We start from the raw sequence: 15688 nt of genomic DNA, 5'->3' as shown, positions 1-15688 counted from the left end.
GAGTCGATCGTTCGCAGCTAATCTTAAGAAAACACGGGAACATCGATGCTTTTTTTTATAAACTTTGTTACGTTTCGGTGCTTGGTTCTCGCATCGCAACTTCTTAACTGCCACGCGGCGCTTCCTAAATGCCTTTTGATTCATTTCCAGTGTTCAAATTGGACAAACTGAATACTGCTCCAAGCTCAGTTTGCTGCCCCGGGCTCCTCACACCGAGTTTTCTTTCCTTTTTTAAACAGCATTAGTACTCCACTTTGTAATGCATAAATGATATATTACTATACAAGTATGTTGAGGGTTTCTTTTGTCATCTTTTTCAATTAAATTTTTTTTGTACTTTGTCACTTTTCTGTTGGGTGAAGTCCTGCTTTGAAGCATCGAATGAGTGGAAACCTTCACGGGTTATTTTTTGATGTAGTTAAAAATATGCCTATTCTCATATTTAATTTTTTTTCCAAAATAAATGAATAAATGGTTTTAGACGTTACCGTGCAGTGGATTTGTCTCGATCGGTGTGTTTCGAAGTGCAGCTTTCAGAAATGCAAGCAAACCCTTTTTTTTGTTTTTATTAGTTGGATTTTTTTCCCACTTTTTTAATCAAAGAAACATAACACTGTCACAATAAATAACCATGCTTTTTTTTTCTTTTGTACTGCTGATGCTTTCTTCCAAAAAAAAGGAAATGAGTCTCGATCCAAATGGAGAAACTGGGATGCAACACCCCCCCCCCCCCTTTTTTCCCCCCCTATTTTTATTTTTACGCTTTGTCATCGTGCAATATTGTACATAAACACCAGGAAGACGGGAGGGGTGGGGGGGGGGGCTTCTGTCTCTGCCTTTTCTTACAAAAATGTAGATCCAGCCGTCAATGGTGCACCCCCCAGTGGTTACAACACAGCCCTTTCATAAGAACCTTAACTATTTACAAGGAGATTGTGTGTACATTCTCTCTGCCTCAACTTTTCGTTTCCTGGCTGCAAACTCGCTTCACTGTCAGCTCGATAACTGATGCGAGACTGTAATGCTGTGCTGAAAAGGACTGAGCTGGAGGTCAGGCAAAAGGAACATAAATCTTTAATAACAAACGGCTCCATGTTAAAATGCATAAGCACCTTTTTTTTTTTTGCCTTTTTGCCTCTGTAAACTCGACACATCTTAAGTTCATGTACTCGTATCCTTGACAACACTGCTATCTTCATACACAGAGGAATTCCAGCCTCTTAATACTCCGAACATGAGCTTTTTGGGGAGGTTCTTTTGTCTCTGTAGTAAAGCACATTTGGGTATGCTGGACATCACCTATACACCTTTAAATATGGCCAACATTTTGTGACTCAGTTCCATCTCCTAATGATCTCGTTAGTTAGCAGTTTTCTCAATCCGAGGCAGACAATCGCTGCCTTTACATGGGTGAAAGAAACACCACAGCACTGCAAACCTGAATCCTCGATGGCATTCACATCACTCAGTTCTTGCTGAGGTGTACAGGTCGAATCTGTTTATGGCGGGGGGGGGGGGGGGGCATTTTACAGCAACAGGATTCTAAAAGAAAACACAACAAAAAGGCTCTTACACCCCCACACAGATGCAACTCTGCGGCTGATTGAGCAGAGGGTGTTGTTGACGAGTTCTCAAGGGGGGGGGAGGGGCTTGTTAAGACTAACACACCCACCACATCATTTGGCTAAATGAAATGAAGGCAACAGAACATGCAAGCATCAGAAAAGACTCCAGGAAAGCTCGCATTGTGGCGTAGCTGAGGAGGAGACGTGCATCGACCCCGCAGGGGCCTGAGCTCTTACAGCCAACAAAACAAAAATGACACAGAAAGAGAGAGAGGGGGGGGGGTTAAAGAAGCATAAAAAGATATCTCTCCCACCTAATTGTAAAGTAGGCATAGTTTATATTGAAAATAATTTGTTTTACAATGCCATCCGCGTATGAAAAGAAAATTACATCCCCGTTGTATTTTCAAATTTACACACATCTATTTACAGATAACTTTGTCCATCGGTGCATGTGGAGGAGGGCGTGGATGCGTGGCACTAAATGACCGCCTTCTGCATCCATACTTCTGCAGTGGACTCGCACATCTATGATGAAAGTGTTCAGGGAAAGAAAGAAAGAAAGGAAAAAACCCAAAGCAAAGTGTTCTGCCCATGCGCAGGGAGTGTGACGCTCAGTCCGGCTCTCTGCTGACGAAATAAACGTGTCATAGTGACGGCAGTCCCCACCCACCCCCCGGAATTTTACCCTGCAGAATCCACCAGGCGATGGCAGCTGATCGAGCAAAATAATGAGCACAGACAGGATTTAAGGGGGAAAAAAAGTTTCAGAGCAAATCAAATCAAATTAAAAAGGAAGACAAGTTGCATGGTTGAAAGTTTAAGTTTGTTACAAGAGCACACGTGTCAAGAGGAAGAAAAGCCTCAGCAGAAAGGAAAGGTGAGATCAGACAGGCAACAGGGTGGCGTACATATTGGCAACTGCGGTGCTACCGGTGTCGAGTTTGTAGCAAACTAATTTGTGATTAAAAAAGAAGGCCCAGACTGCTGCGGTGAACCTGGGGCGGGTATCTGCTTAACAAAAGGCAAAGGTGGAATGGTGCCAGAGAGGAGCTGATGCTATGCTGTCCGGAGTTTTTGGATCCTCGCACCTGGATGGGCCTCAGTTGCTGAGGAGCAGCTCTGTCGCCGTTTCCACATCCCAGGATTTGGAAGACAGGGCCGCTATTACTGCATTCTGAGTAGAAGGGGGAAGAATCATTGAGAAACTATTGGAACCTGCGTGCCCCTTGCAAAATAAAGTGAATTAAACCAAACAGTTTGAAAGTAAAATGTCTTTTCTGTCAACTGAACACAGACATTTCTAATATTAAGTAATGTTGTTTTCCTTTTTTTTTTTTTAACATATCTTACTGTACCTTATCAAAACCCATGGCACAGAGTTTGTCTATTTTTCTCGTGTAGTCGGGACTGGTGACCGGAGCGCCTGCGTAGAAGTGTGACCACAGCCTTGCAGTCTGTTTGAACATTTCTGGGTTCTGCTTATACTGTGGATTCAGACAAGAGTTCACAAGAAGGTAAATGTAAGGCACGACGCCACGCTATCATAGCAAAAAAAAAAAAAAAAACACACATACACACATTCGTGCGTCTCACCTGGTTTGCTACAACTGCATCCTGGGGATCGTCTGGTTCTGCTGCAGCGAGAAGAGCCTGTAGAGACAAGAGCACTGTCCGCAGGGTCATTGCAGCTGCCCTGGGTGAGACAGAGTAAACGTTGGAGCGGGTACAGCTCATCTCTGAATACAGTGGATCACAGGGCTTAGATACTTCTCACTCACCACTGGTCTTTTAAAATGTCCAGACATATCGCTCCCGTCACAGAACTGATATTAGGGTGCCAGATCTTGCTGATGAAGCGCACCTGAAGAAAGACGGACGGGGGAGATTTCAGAGGTGCTCGTTGTGTGGCTGATGTCAAAAATCACTGAGCCAAACCACTTTCTGTAGTTTGCACATCAAATGTGGCAAAGTTCCTCACTGTACGTGCTTTACCGGTGCGCTTATTAAGAGTCCCGTTTCACTTGATTAAGCCACGCGGTGACACCGCCATCCAAAAACTGTGTGTTTAAAAGGCTTTCAATGCAATGCGGACCGACTGTGGGAAAAGGATTGTGTGCGTTTACATTTCGAGCACGACTTCACTTCTCTTTCGGTTAACACTCAATGAGTCTCTCTCTCTTGTTTTCATTTATATTTATGAAACCCATGACGGTAGCCAGAGTACTACTGAGTACACAGATGGGTGACAAACCAGAAGACACACCAGCCTAAAAGTGTGTTGGAAGGTCCAACAGTCAAAAGAATGACTACGTGCCGTCTTTACCTGAGTGCTTTTCCTTGTTAGGATGGTAGGATAAATTCGTAAGGAATTGTCCTCATATTTATCCACGCTAATCACGATACAACTGGGTAAATAACCCAGCAGCACTGTGAAAGTTGCGGCCGCAAGGACTTGTGGGACAGAATTATCTTTTTTCTTTCACTCAGAACGGTCCGGTGTTTCCAACAAAAGGATATTAAATCCCTCATATTTAGAGAATTTGGCTAGGGTTAGGGTCTAGGGTCTTTCCTGAGCGAAATAAATAAATAAATGAGCACTTTTTAACTGGCACTGCCACTAAAATGCCCCCTACGAAAGCACAACAACCACCAAACCTGCTTACTGTGGGCTTCTCTTAGTATTTAACACTTCTGGTATTTGAATTAATTCCACAAACAAAATGGAGGCCATCACTATTTTTCAGATGACCGGATGGAAGATATGAGGGTGCATACCTTTGGTGGGTTAAATGGGTAGGTTTCTGGGATTTTTATTTCAAGTTGATATCTTCCGCCTTGAAGAGAAAGCATAGTAACAAAACGTTAAAGCGTGACAAACCGTGACAAAGTGCTGTCACTACAGTTCAGGTGTGTGGCAGTACCTTCATATGGCGTATCTGGAGGACCCGCTATCTCACCCCTCAGCTCTGTGAAGTTCTCATCCACCAAATCAACTTTAATCTGGTTTTTGCTTGTCTGAGGGTTCGGACAAATGACAGAAGCACAAAAGAGTTAAGCAGGCATTACGGGTCCCCGCCCGTTTTGACACATTTCCATCGAGTATTTAGTCTCACTTTCAGCTGGCAAACAAGAAGCCACAAACGTGCTCATCGTAACAGAAGCGACCGATAAAAAATGAACGTGGAATTAAAAGTCGGTTTGTTCCACATTTTCACGAGAGGTGTTGGGACATGTTAGCAAAACAGACGAGCTGGACAAGCCGAAGTTAACTATAAACCGACAGTAACTCGACTTGTCAGGCGGAAGAATGACGACATAAACCTTGTAAATGACCGCAAACCTCCCACACCGAGCCGATAACAAGTTTGTTAAGTGGCTCAACGCTGAAGAACAACGCGACATGCTAATGCTAACTGTACACGAAGTGTCAACATAACGTTTCCCCGAGCAAGCTAAAAGGTGCTGAACCGGCGTGTCGCCAACTAATTTGATAAACAGCGGCTGTACATGAGTCCTTTGAAGCAGTTCGTTCAAAGTGGGTTTGTTTTAGTTGTTATTTCTCTAAGACATACGGTATTGTTTGCTGGAAACAAGAAGGCCTGTCAGTTGACAAAATCGAATCCCCGGTGTTTCCTGATCACACCCACCTGACATAACACGGGAGGTTCTACCACATACGAAGCTAAAGCTAAAGCTAGCTAAAGTTCTCCTGTTCGGGCCTGACCTGCCGAAACGTAGAACCGGGACCTCACCAGGTAATTTTGTTCTGTCCTAACGCGTTGCTGTGGCTACAATTTTTAATACAGCCTAAACGGAGTAAACAAAAACGAACAACAGCAGAAGGAGGAAATAAAAACAGCCAGTAACGTAGACGCACCTCTTCGCTTTTAAGAACTTCTTTGAACTCTCGCTTGATCCTTTGGACCGCGATGTTAGCCATGACTGTGGCTGTCTGCCGAGCTACTGCTGCCGCCTCGAAAGGTAGACCCGGGGCCTTTCTCCTGTCTGTGTGGGGACTGCCTGCTCGGTGTTTTTCTCTGGTGTGGAGCTCCTTTCACTTTCACCGTTTAGTGCTTCCTTTCACCTCGGAGGGAGATCACCGTTGCCGTGCACTGCCAGGCAGCCAGCCCACAGCGTCAGTCAGTCCAGAACATGCACCACAGAGCAGCTGCTGCATGGAGCACAAGCTGGAACTTTCATTAACGAGCTGGGCTCCAGTGACAGACAGACAACGTGGGTTAATGCTCTTTTGAAACTTGCCTTCAGGGCATTTCTCATCATGTGCTGAGCACATCTGGTTCAATGAGAGCTGTCAGGATTTTACACCTGACTGCGATCTGACGTGTTGTTGTTGTTTTTTTGTTTGTTTTTCGTGTATTGTTTTATTACTTGAAAATCAGCTTAGAGGTTCAACTTATTATTAGTCAAATAACAGTTGGAGGTGGTGATGGTCTGGTGTTGAAGCCCAAACGATTATATACCAACTAACACTTCTGCTCTTCTCTGGCACTTCTGCTCAAATCTTACAGTTTAGCTGACTTTTCAGTGTAATTCAGGTTCCAGTTGACACAACATCTGAATGTTGGCTTTCATACTTCCACACTTCATCTTGGTTGCCTCAGCTTAAAGCGAACATTCACTCCACAGACTTTTCAGTCACTTTTAGCTTGTAGTTTGTCAGTGACAGTTCGGCTGCTTGAAAATTCAAATATACCCTCTTGATTTTGAACATGACGAGCATTTGCGTTGCTTCCATATCTTATGAAAGGAGTACAGAAAGGAGACCAACTTTGCTGTCAAACAATCAGCCCATTGCAGAAACATACAAAATATGTGTCAGATTCACAAGAGGACACTACTACTTTTAAGTTGAATACTTAAAGCACACTACGTAGTCAGTACTTTTTACTCAGATCAGACAATTTTAATGCATGTTCACAGTGCATCACTACTTTTTTAAGCTAAGCTGGTATGAGACAATTATGAAATCAGATGCTTACTGATTGCAAGATCAATTCAGACTAGTTTTCCCCATAAATCCCACTAAAAAATCATAACGTAATAGTGCACTGTTACTCCATTTTACGAGTTAACAAGCTGTGAAATGGTAGGGGGAAAATGCATCACACTGAATGTGGCAAATCACACAAGATCAAAGTTTAAGAAATGGCTCAATTTCAACAGAGATGGTAAGAAGTGACAATTCAAGTAGTGCATTTGTACTCAGTTATAGAATTCTTTTTTGTGGCTACTCTGATTGGTTATGGTGCAACATACATTGTAAACGGAGCACACGTATTTAGGGTAAAATGTGCCAAGCAGCTCCAGCTTCCAAATAATTGCAATTGATTAAAAAGTAACACATTTCTTCCTGAAATGTGGAATTGTTGTGGAAAATTGCTCGAAGCTGAAATAATCAAGTGTATTCTCAAAATGCTTTCCTTAGATAAAGTCTTTTTAAGACCAAATATTGCATCAAATATTTGGTTATACAGTTGCACAGATGTTTTAAGTACATCTGCCTTCTGTAAAGGCAGACAGCTGGACTCTTTGTTTACTAGTCACACGGCATAATGTGATTGGCTAGAAGGTCCGCCCATCAAATGCGTGGACCAATGAGAGCGTAGAAGCTTCCCTCGTACCGTACACCCCGCCCCGGTCTGGTCGGGCCCGTCGGGTTAGGTCCCGGATGTCAGTCGTGAAGAATAGCTGGTTTGCTCACGTGTATTAAACAAAACAGAGACGGATGGCTGACATGTCTGCGAACTGACGGTCTCTGAGGGGAACAGCAGCGGCAGGCCCGCTAAAGACAGTTGTCGTTTCTGAGTAATTACCAAGCTCAAGTAAGTCGTGTTTCTGTTGTTTGTTGTCACATCCGCGTCCAGTGTTTAACCAAAAGGGAAAAAAGAGAGAAGAAAAACCTGACATGGCTGGGAGCTTTCTGCGGCTCGGTTTGGCGAGACTAGCAAGAAGCTAGTTAAGCTAAATGAGTTCCAGCTTCAGTGTTAATGTTTTGACTCGACAGTTGGTTAATGGTGGTGATGGCTGCTTTGATAAGGTCGTTGGGATTTTTCCGAGTTAAGTTAAACTGACAACTTGGTCTGTTTGTTCTTCTACAGATGTGCAGCCACCCACCCATGAAAGTAAGAAAAAGAAAGAAAAAAAACATTTACACATTGGTGCTAAAACTAAGACTGCTTACTTGAATTCCATCATCGAGGAAGTCATAATGTTTAGTTTGAGGAAAGTCTTGACTAAACTGTATATGGCCGTTGTTTAATACAATGACGTGTTTCTGTGATTTTTAGTTCACTGGCTCGTTCCAGCTTAGGTAAACCCTCCCAGTTTGTGCCATGAACTTCTTTAATAAAAACACAGCTCCTGCTAAAAGTATCCTAAACGGTGGCGTTGCACCCAGTAAAACCTGTGACATACAGCCACCAAAAACTATAGATATTGTGTAAAATTTAGATAACAAAAAAAAAGCAATAATTTGCTTATTTCATAAACCAATGGTTTATTCATGGTGGAAGTAAAAAAACATATCAAATATTGAAAGTGAGGCATTTAGCTATTTTGTGATAAATGTAATCTCCTGTTGACTGACGGTGGCACATGTAAAAATATTCCAGTCCCGTAGACCCTAATGCTCCCGTCGGCCATTGGAGATGCAGACTTTTTGAAGTGAGCGCGGATAACAAGCTGGATGGTCCTTCTCTTTTTGACTCCAGAGGGTTGCGCTGTTCATGCTTCCCAAATACAATTCATTTTTCTTTATTTCTGAGAGACTCTGCCTCTCTGAGGTGCTCTTTTTTGCCCCCCCCCCCCCCCCCAAAAAAAAAATGTTGCCTGCCTATTGCCAATTAACCGAATCAGTGGCAACATGGTCATCCATCTGTTTCTATTTAGCACCACTTAATCTCCCAGCCTTTTGTTGCCCCTGTCACAGCTTTTACTTTTTTATAGACGTGTTGCCGCCGTCAAATTCAACATGAGCTCATGTTGGTCGTCAAATAGTAAACTTTTAAAAGTTTTCCGTGTTTTGTTGTGATTAAAAATTGTTCAATGATGTGTTTCTGTACATTTTACATGTCGTTCCAGCTGTTTTGGAATTGTGTTTGTTTGGTAAATTTATAAAGTTGTGAAAAAGTGATAAAGCTCCGGTTTATTAAAGGATAAGACCGGTTTTTTGACATTGGGCCCTTGATTTCACATTATAACATGATGTTCTACTCACCCCTGCTTGTTGTTGAACATTTGGAGCTGTTCCGAAGATATTCGAGAGGCGTCTGGCTGCTCTCTTGAGATATTCGGCCATGAAACGGTTTCCTATGGGCAAGCTTATACAGGCACAAACTATGCTGTTTATAATTTATTAATTACTGTACATTAGCACTGATAACGTGGAGGTGCGTCGCTTACTTAAAAAAATCCGGGTTTCTGTAATTTTGTTTTTTTTTGTCGTAAAGTGGGTGTTACTGACGTCCTCATCGTGCTACTGCCACAGGCAGCCCACAGACCTGCTGCCTATTTATTCATTCGGCTAAAATTCAAAATTAGTAACCCGGATTTTTTTAAGTAAGCGACGCACCTCCACGTTATCAGTGCTAGTGTACAGTAATTAATAAATTATAAACAGCATAGTTTGTGCCTGTATAAGCTTGCCCATAGGAAACCGTTTCATGGCCGAATATCTCAAGAGAGCAGCCAGACGCCTCGCGAATATCTTCGGAACAGCTCCAAATGACCAACAACAAGCAGGGGTGAGTAGAACATCATGTTATAATGTGAAATCAAGGGCCCAATGTCAAAAAACCGGTCTTATCCTTTAAGTCAGAAAACCTTTACTTATTTATTCATTTACTTCCCTCTTCTGAGTTTTCTACAGTGAATGTTCTGTTTTGAGGAGAATAATAAAAACAGAGTATGCTGACTGTCCTTGGCTGAGCAGTCTCCTCCCCCTAATCTCTGTGCGCCTGTGGAAAACAACAATAGTCCACAGCATTGACAAGAGGTAGCATTAGATTTCTCTCACTTGCTCATGTACGTCCTAGTTACATTCAGCGCTTTCGTTTCAAGGTGGATACTGTCCGGTGAGAAATGGCAGAGGGAGGCTTCGACCCTTGTGAGTGCATCTGCACCCAGGAGTATGCTATGAGGCGCCTCATTAACCTGGTAAGCAACAAAACTGGGAGGCTTCGAAAGGCGAATGAAATTGTGCGGACAGGTCGAAGTATTCCAAGAATGTTGCGTGGCACGAAAATGTAGACGAGGAGGGAAAGACGTACACTTTGTAACGTAAAAGTCTTTCCAGGAGGACAGAAAAGGAAATAAAGTGACGCTGAGCCAACATATCCTGGTTCCTGATCCGTGTTTGTCCTGAGATCCTATCAGTGCTGACCTGCAAAGATGTCTCACTCTGCTCCACCGTGTGAAGTCAGATTTACGTTGTGCTGTGAAATAAATTCTGTCCTTTCTTGGTGGACGGTGAGTTTTCAAAGATGAGGTCAAACATGTAATAAAGGAAACATCCGCCGCTCACTTTTAATGTCGGTTTACAGATTTGACCTAATTTGCTTGTTTGCGCTCGGCTAAAACTTGTGTGGCGCGTCGCAGTTGGCTGAGAGCTTGAAACCACTCCGAGGTTTCTGATTAGCTCACTTCATTAAAGGGCGTTGCCAAATTTCGAAAATACCTCATACAACATTTGCCATTCAATATGCCATAAAATCAGTTCTATTTCAGGAAGCAGACGCAGCATTGTAGAACATAGAGCATCATTTACTGTTTTTTGTATGGACCACCTGTGTGTCCCCTTTTGCCAGATGAGGGCACTGATGCCCAGCGTAAATAATTATTCTGTCATTTGATCCTTCTGTATTTTTTTTCCCCCCCAGCTCAGGCAATCTCAGTTCTACTGCACAGACACAGAGTGTCCTCAGGAGTGTATGTACACCCACCCCTTTATATACTTCACATTTTATGGTTTGTGCTTGTTCTAGAGTGGAAATGTGGCCCCGCTCACAATCTTATATGAGAAATATTCGATTCGGTGTGTAAAGGTGTTGTATTCCTGCACAGTGCCAGGACCCAGTGGGACAGTGGGCGGAGGAGGTGACCTGATCCTCCCCATGGTTCTCATGGGCTGGGTGGTGGTGGCCCTGGTCCTGTTTCTGCTGCGCCCATCCAGTCTCAGGGGAGCCCGTCCTGCAGGCAAACCAACTGGACCTCATAATGTCAGTACCGATCATTCTTACACTGCAGAGCCAATCTAAAACGGCAAGTCACTGCTCTGCCTTGGCTAAGATTGAATTTGCTTCTATAAGAATATGATAAGACACGGCTCATCCATTTACAGATTTACTGAGGTAAACAAGCCAATAATAATAATAATAATAATGTTAAGGTTGATTTAACACGTCTAACAGGAATAAAATTAGATGAGAAACACAACAAAAGCTAAGGTACCGGACACATCTACTCCTTTATGAATAAACAGGGAGGCGAATGTTCTTTCTCTATTCTCACATTGGCTTACTTCCTGTTAAATTAGGGCTATTAACTCATTTGTTTTCACAGATTTTAAGAGAAGGAAAAGCTTTTGTACACACCATGAGCAGCTGGGTGAGAAGGGCTGATATATAATCACCTGATATGGAACATGCACTTATTGAAAACATAAACCATGAGCGTTTGTGGTTGTGGACACACTCTCAGTCCTTAAACATGTACAGTCAAGGTCTTTAATCAGACTGACACATAAACTGGGGAGGTGCTTAGCTAAACTTGGAGCTCTCATCCCGTACAGTCCCTTAAAGGAACATGATCCCATCTACAGTAAGCTTAGTCTTTTAGTGTCATCTAAATGATACTTAGTTTTTGGATTTGAAGAAAGCAGATTTCCTGTTGATGTTCAACATGACTGCAGATCCACAAATAGACGAAGGACCTGAGCGGTGCATCTTTCTTTAAATGCGACTTCCCGTCCTTCTCACTGGGAGCTCAGTTTGTGCCTTTTTCTCAGGGAATAGTTGAGATAAACCTGAGAAAAGCAGCTGATTATTGACCTGCCGCATGTGTTTGCAGAAGCTCATCAGGTAAACATTTACAGCAGGCTGAAAACAACGTCGCTGCTCCATCCAGAGCAGGAAGAAAGCCTGACAAGAAAATGGCTGACTGAATTCAAAAGTTCTTCCATCTCACTGTCGCCTCTCTAAGGCGCGAGTAGATTCGGCTGCTTAGAGTCCTGTTTTATTTTTAGTCAATGTGTTGCCTCTCCACGGGGCAAGTGACTCAGTTTTATTGTAAGATGCAGCACTGACTGTTTTTATATTTTTTTATGTTGATCGCATCAAATGAGGAACAAACATAAAAGCGATTCGAATCAGTCGGGGGGGGGGGGGAATTCCATCTTCTTAACACATTTTATGAGATGGATTTGAATATGAGTTTATGCAGTCTGGCAAGTCTGATACGCAGCACCCATGCTCATGAGAAAAAAGGGCCGGGGGAGAGAAAATTATTCTACTAAAGCAGAAGAATTAACGTTTTACACCCACATCTTTAAACATAAACTGGAGCAGCTGTAGACAAAAAAAACAAACCACTTTCAGATTTGGCCTACAAGCATTCCTTCGTGATGAGATGTCCCTCGTGAAGATTCGCAGTGAAAGCCAAACGGAACAGTTTAGATGTTCTGTGACTCGGAGAGAAAAGTAAAACGCTCTCAGAGGCTTTACACGCAAAGCATTTATCTGAATAAGACGGTGTTCTATTGGTCTGGAGCTGATGCTTCTTCATGTGGTAATCTCTCATGTCAAACTGAACCTCCTCTGGAGCAAATTTGGTCTCGAGCATGAGTAACCATGGCGATGCAGCCCAATAAGAGGTGAAGCAGCTTTGAGACGCTAAAACCCAGAGATGCTAATCCTGCTCTGTTGTACAGGTCCCTGGTTCTTCTGAGTAACACGATTACTACAGTTCTTCTCATAGATGGGTCACATCAGCTTTGTGATCGGAGGGAACCTAACGTGTTGGCATTTTGGGGTTCTCTCTTTAGTTTTTTTTGTCTTTAAATTTCTCTTCTGTTGTAGCGCTTGGTATTTAACGGGCACGATGTAGGCCGGAGATTATCTTCAAATGCATTTATTTTTCCAAACCATTTAGCATGAATACATTTTTCATGCACACTGAACATTGGATCATCAGTACATGCTGCTAGCCTAGTGTAGCAAAGCGTTTAAAATGCTGCCTTAAATAAGCGTTCATCTCCACGATAACGTTTTCGTCTGCGCTCCGTGTTCCTGTTTTAGAGGATTAATCGTTTTTTGTGTGTTTTCCAGAGCGACAGAAGGGAGCCCCCAGCGCCACCTGTCGACTAACGGTGGAACCAGATCGTCGGCAAACATCCACCCGCTCTGACCGGAGCCTCCCAGTTGCCTGTAACTGTGGCCAGGACAGCAGCATCTCCCTGTCAACTTTCACTCTCATATCTTTCTCCATTATTTCCTCTTATAATCCTGTTGCAGATCTACCTTTGATTCCTTGTAACAGAAATGTTTTTGGGTTTTTAAGCCAGACTTTATGATTAAAACGGGCATATCACTTGGGCTCCACTAGTTACTTCACAAAATCTTAAAATCGGGAGGTGTGTCAGCGTTTGGAGTTGGTCCCCGATCCCAGCTCCGGATCTACTGAAGCTCGCACACAGAAAAACAAAATGAAGGAATGTGTCACACGATCAGTAAGAGGGAGGGGGGCAGTCACTGAGATTCCTTCTCGGGTGGTTCCTTTTTCTGTTGCAGCTCTAGCTGAGTGGTTTTTGGTTCTTGATTCTCTGAAACATTCCTTTATTTCACCTTTAAAGTCGCAACTTTAGGCAGGTGATGACGTCGTCACATCGGGAGCAAATTCAAACCAAACAAGCAGGATGACCAAACTTATTATGTTCATTAGTTTAGGTTGATTTCTGAATGAGAATTTCCTTTACGATAACAATCGCATTGTTTAAGGCAGTGAGTTAGTCTTCTGTGTTTAATGTGGACTACAACCAGCAAATAGTCACATCCACTATATGTCTTGTCCCTTTAGATATCGGTTGGTTTGGTCACTGTGATCCATGTGTGTGTGACTGAGATGGCTACACATGCGCAACAAATTACAGAAAGTTGATAAGTAAAGTGAGGGATAAAAATCTATAATAATAATATTAATTATTGATAATAATATAACCGATTAACTGCGAGGTATGATTTCAAGAAAAAAGAACTGTGAACAAAATCGGCTTAAGAAATATTAAGCTGATTTTGTTTGGACTGTATTTGTTTTGTGGCTAAAAGACCAGCTGATGCGAACAACAAGTTGTTGCCAAAGAAACCTCGTGTTTCATCACAGCTCCAGATTTCTTTTGAGGGTCGGGTGTGAGAGCAGTGCAAAGGTTTCTACTTCAACCTCACAAAGTCAGTGAATGAGAATCTGTGTTCAAACGGGCGCGAGTGATTTGTTCTGGAATTTAGAGAGCTTTCGCAAAGACAAAACTTTTGTGTTTTTTTTTCGGGGGGTTTTTTTCGGTTAAATTTCTCGTAGAAGGCGGTGGAGGGAGCGGTAGCCTGTCCTTGTTTTTTTTTTTTTCTATTTTTTTTGTATACATATTTTATTGGGGGCATTATGCTTTGATGCTGCGGCAGCCTTTTCTATTCTAAAGAACCCTGTTTGAATTTATTTCATCCTCAGAGCCACCAGCCGAGCAGTCGCACGGCACTCTGGGAGAGTTGTTTGTTTTTTCATGAACCCCGACTGTATTGTATGAATATCTTTCCTGTGCTTGGTAGTTAAAGTGCATTTGGGTCTTGTGTTGGTTCCGGGTGTCTTTGACAAAAGAAAATCTGTGGATTTGTTTGCGGATTGAAGGCTTTTGAGCTGTAACACCATTGGTTTATGATAAGAGTGCTCTTTCCATGTCCTCAGAGCTTTTTGTTTTTCTTATTCCTGTACTGCAGCTTTCCACTTGTTTCGGGGATAGCGGGGGTATAAGAGTAGGAATCTTCATCAGCTGATGTTTTAAATGAAGTGGTAACTCCAGACCACTTCCTGAGGTGATTACGTGGACTATTTGGTATGACATGAGATTTCAAATTTCACTGCTACTTTGAACAAAAGGGCTTGAACTATGCACTTTTCCTACAAAACAATAAAAAATAAATAAATACCTCAGTCTTAATTGCTTGGCTGTGTTTTGTTATTTACTGTAGGTCTCTTAAACACTTGTCTGCTGTCATTTATCCATCCATCCATTTTATATTCCCGCTTAATTATGAGTTTTATAAGTAAACGCATTAAGAGCTTTGAGCTGTTCCCCTTGTGTTATAAGTTGCAGGCTGATGTGTAATTGTTGTCTCCAACTTAATCATTTCTTGCGTGTTCATTATTGAATGAGTAATAATGTAATTGCAACAACTACTTTTGGTGCTGAGGTACTTTTTACTTGCGCTGCTTTTCAATTCTTAGACTCCTAAGGGCCGTGTATACTCTCGCAGCAGTGTGTCGCAGTGAGCTTGTCGCAGGTATGACGCAGTTATTTTTGATTTATGCCCAATTTTGAAGCGCGGTCTGCGCTATGTTAATCCCACGCCACAACGCAAGAGGGACAATCACGAACAAGCTAGGATTGTGGGTGTGGTGTGTTTCTCTTCCTGTTACGGAGGTCATTCAACAACAATGGCGACTGGACGAATGCGCACTTTGATTGAGATGCAGCTGATCGATCTAGAAATAGAAGAAATATTGCTACTACTGGAGCTGGCAGAGAGGCGAAAGAAGCGTCACGGTGAGCATCACCATTAGCCGGTTAGCAAACCGGAAATACGCATAGTGTAGAGCGGATGTAAAGTTGACCAATCAGAGGCCTCCTTTCTCTACTCCTGCGACGATATCTGCGGCACTGTCTGCGGTCAGTTACAATTTTGGGGAGATGCACCAGAGTGTCTGCAAGGGGGGGGGGGGGCATGTCTGCGTTAGCTGCAACACACACGCAGACGACCTGGTTTCCGACCATAAACCCCGCTTTAGCTTTTTTTTTTATTATTATTATTTAACTTCGTATACCTCATCTCAGAGGTTTG

The 15688-nt window shown here is 42.8% G+C and overlaps 2 protein-coding genes across 3 annotated transcripts; one reads left to right on the top strand and one right to left on the bottom strand.

The window, feature by feature from the left end:
• Positions 1–505: 505 nt before the first annotated feature.
• Positions 506–5819, bottom strand: ube2kb (ubiquitin-conjugating enzyme E2Kb (UBC1 homolog, yeast)). Its single transcript, XM_075462861.1, has 7 exons — positions 5446–5819; positions 4490–4583; positions 4344–4402; positions 3347–3429; positions 3162–3261; positions 2924–3052; positions 506–2742 (listed from the first exon to the last, which is right to left on the bottom strand). Exons 1-7 carry the CDS (start codon positions 5506–5508, stop codon positions 2668–2670), a joined length of 603 nt encoding a protein of 200 aa, XP_075318976.1. The 5' UTR covers positions 5509–5819; the 3' UTR covers positions 506–2667.
• On the top strand, positions 5180–14787 carry smim14 (small integral membrane protein 14). 2 transcript variants are annotated; one of them, XM_075462863.1, is made up of 5 exons: positions 5180–5323; positions 9648–9743; positions 10466–10514; positions 10650–10804; positions 12911–14787. In XM_075462863.1, the coding sequence occupies exons 2-5, from the start codon at positions 9669–9671 to the stop codon at positions 12947–12949; spliced, it is 318 nt and encodes a 105-aa protein (XP_075318978.1). In that variant the 5' UTR covers positions 5180–5323; positions 9648–9668; the 3' UTR covers positions 12950–14787. The 2 variants fall into 2 exon arrangements, with proteins under 2 accessions (XP_075318978.1, XP_075318977.1); XM_075462862.1 differs by lacking the exon at positions 5180–5323 and adding an exon at positions 7247–7411.
• Positions 14788–15688: the final 901 nt, after the last annotated feature.

This window comes from Odontesthes bonariensis, chromosome 4 (genome assembly GCF_027942865.1).
Source record: "Odontesthes bonariensis isolate fOdoBon6 chromosome 4, fOdoBon6.hap1, whole genome shotgun sequence".
Taxonomy (NCBI): domain Eukaryota; kingdom Metazoa; phylum Chordata; class Actinopteri; order Atheriniformes; family Atherinopsidae; genus Odontesthes; species Odontesthes bonariensis.
This window is presented reverse-complemented; position numbering and strand designations above follow the sequence as displayed.

Bases quoted from the DNA above. Each gene is read 5' to 3' on its own strand.
- ube2kb (XM_075462861.1), bottom strand. From the start codon at position 5,508: ATGGCTAACATCGCGGTCCAAAGGATCAAGCGAGAGTTCAAAGAAGTT. The intron at 4,584-5,445 runs GTGCGTCTACGT...CCGAACCCTCAG, and splicing joins AAGTTCTTAAAAGCGAAGAG to ACAAGCAAAAACCAGATTAA. The intron at 3,053-3,161 runs GTGAGACGCACG...CTGAATCCACAG, and splicing joins ATGCAGTTGTAGCAAACCAG to TATAAGCAGAACCCAGAAAT.
- smim14 (XM_075462863.1), top strand. From the start codon at position 9,669: ATGGCAGAGGGAGGCTTCGACCCTTGTGAGTGCATCTGCACCCAGGAG. The intron at 10,515-10,649 runs GTATGTACACCC...ATTCCTGCACAG, and splicing joins CACAGAGTGTCCTCAGGAGT to TGCCAGGACCCAGTGGGACA. The intron at 10,805-12,910 runs GTCAGTACCGAT...TGTGTTTTCCAG, and splicing joins AACCAACTGGACCTCATAAT to AGCGACAGAAGGGAGCCCCC.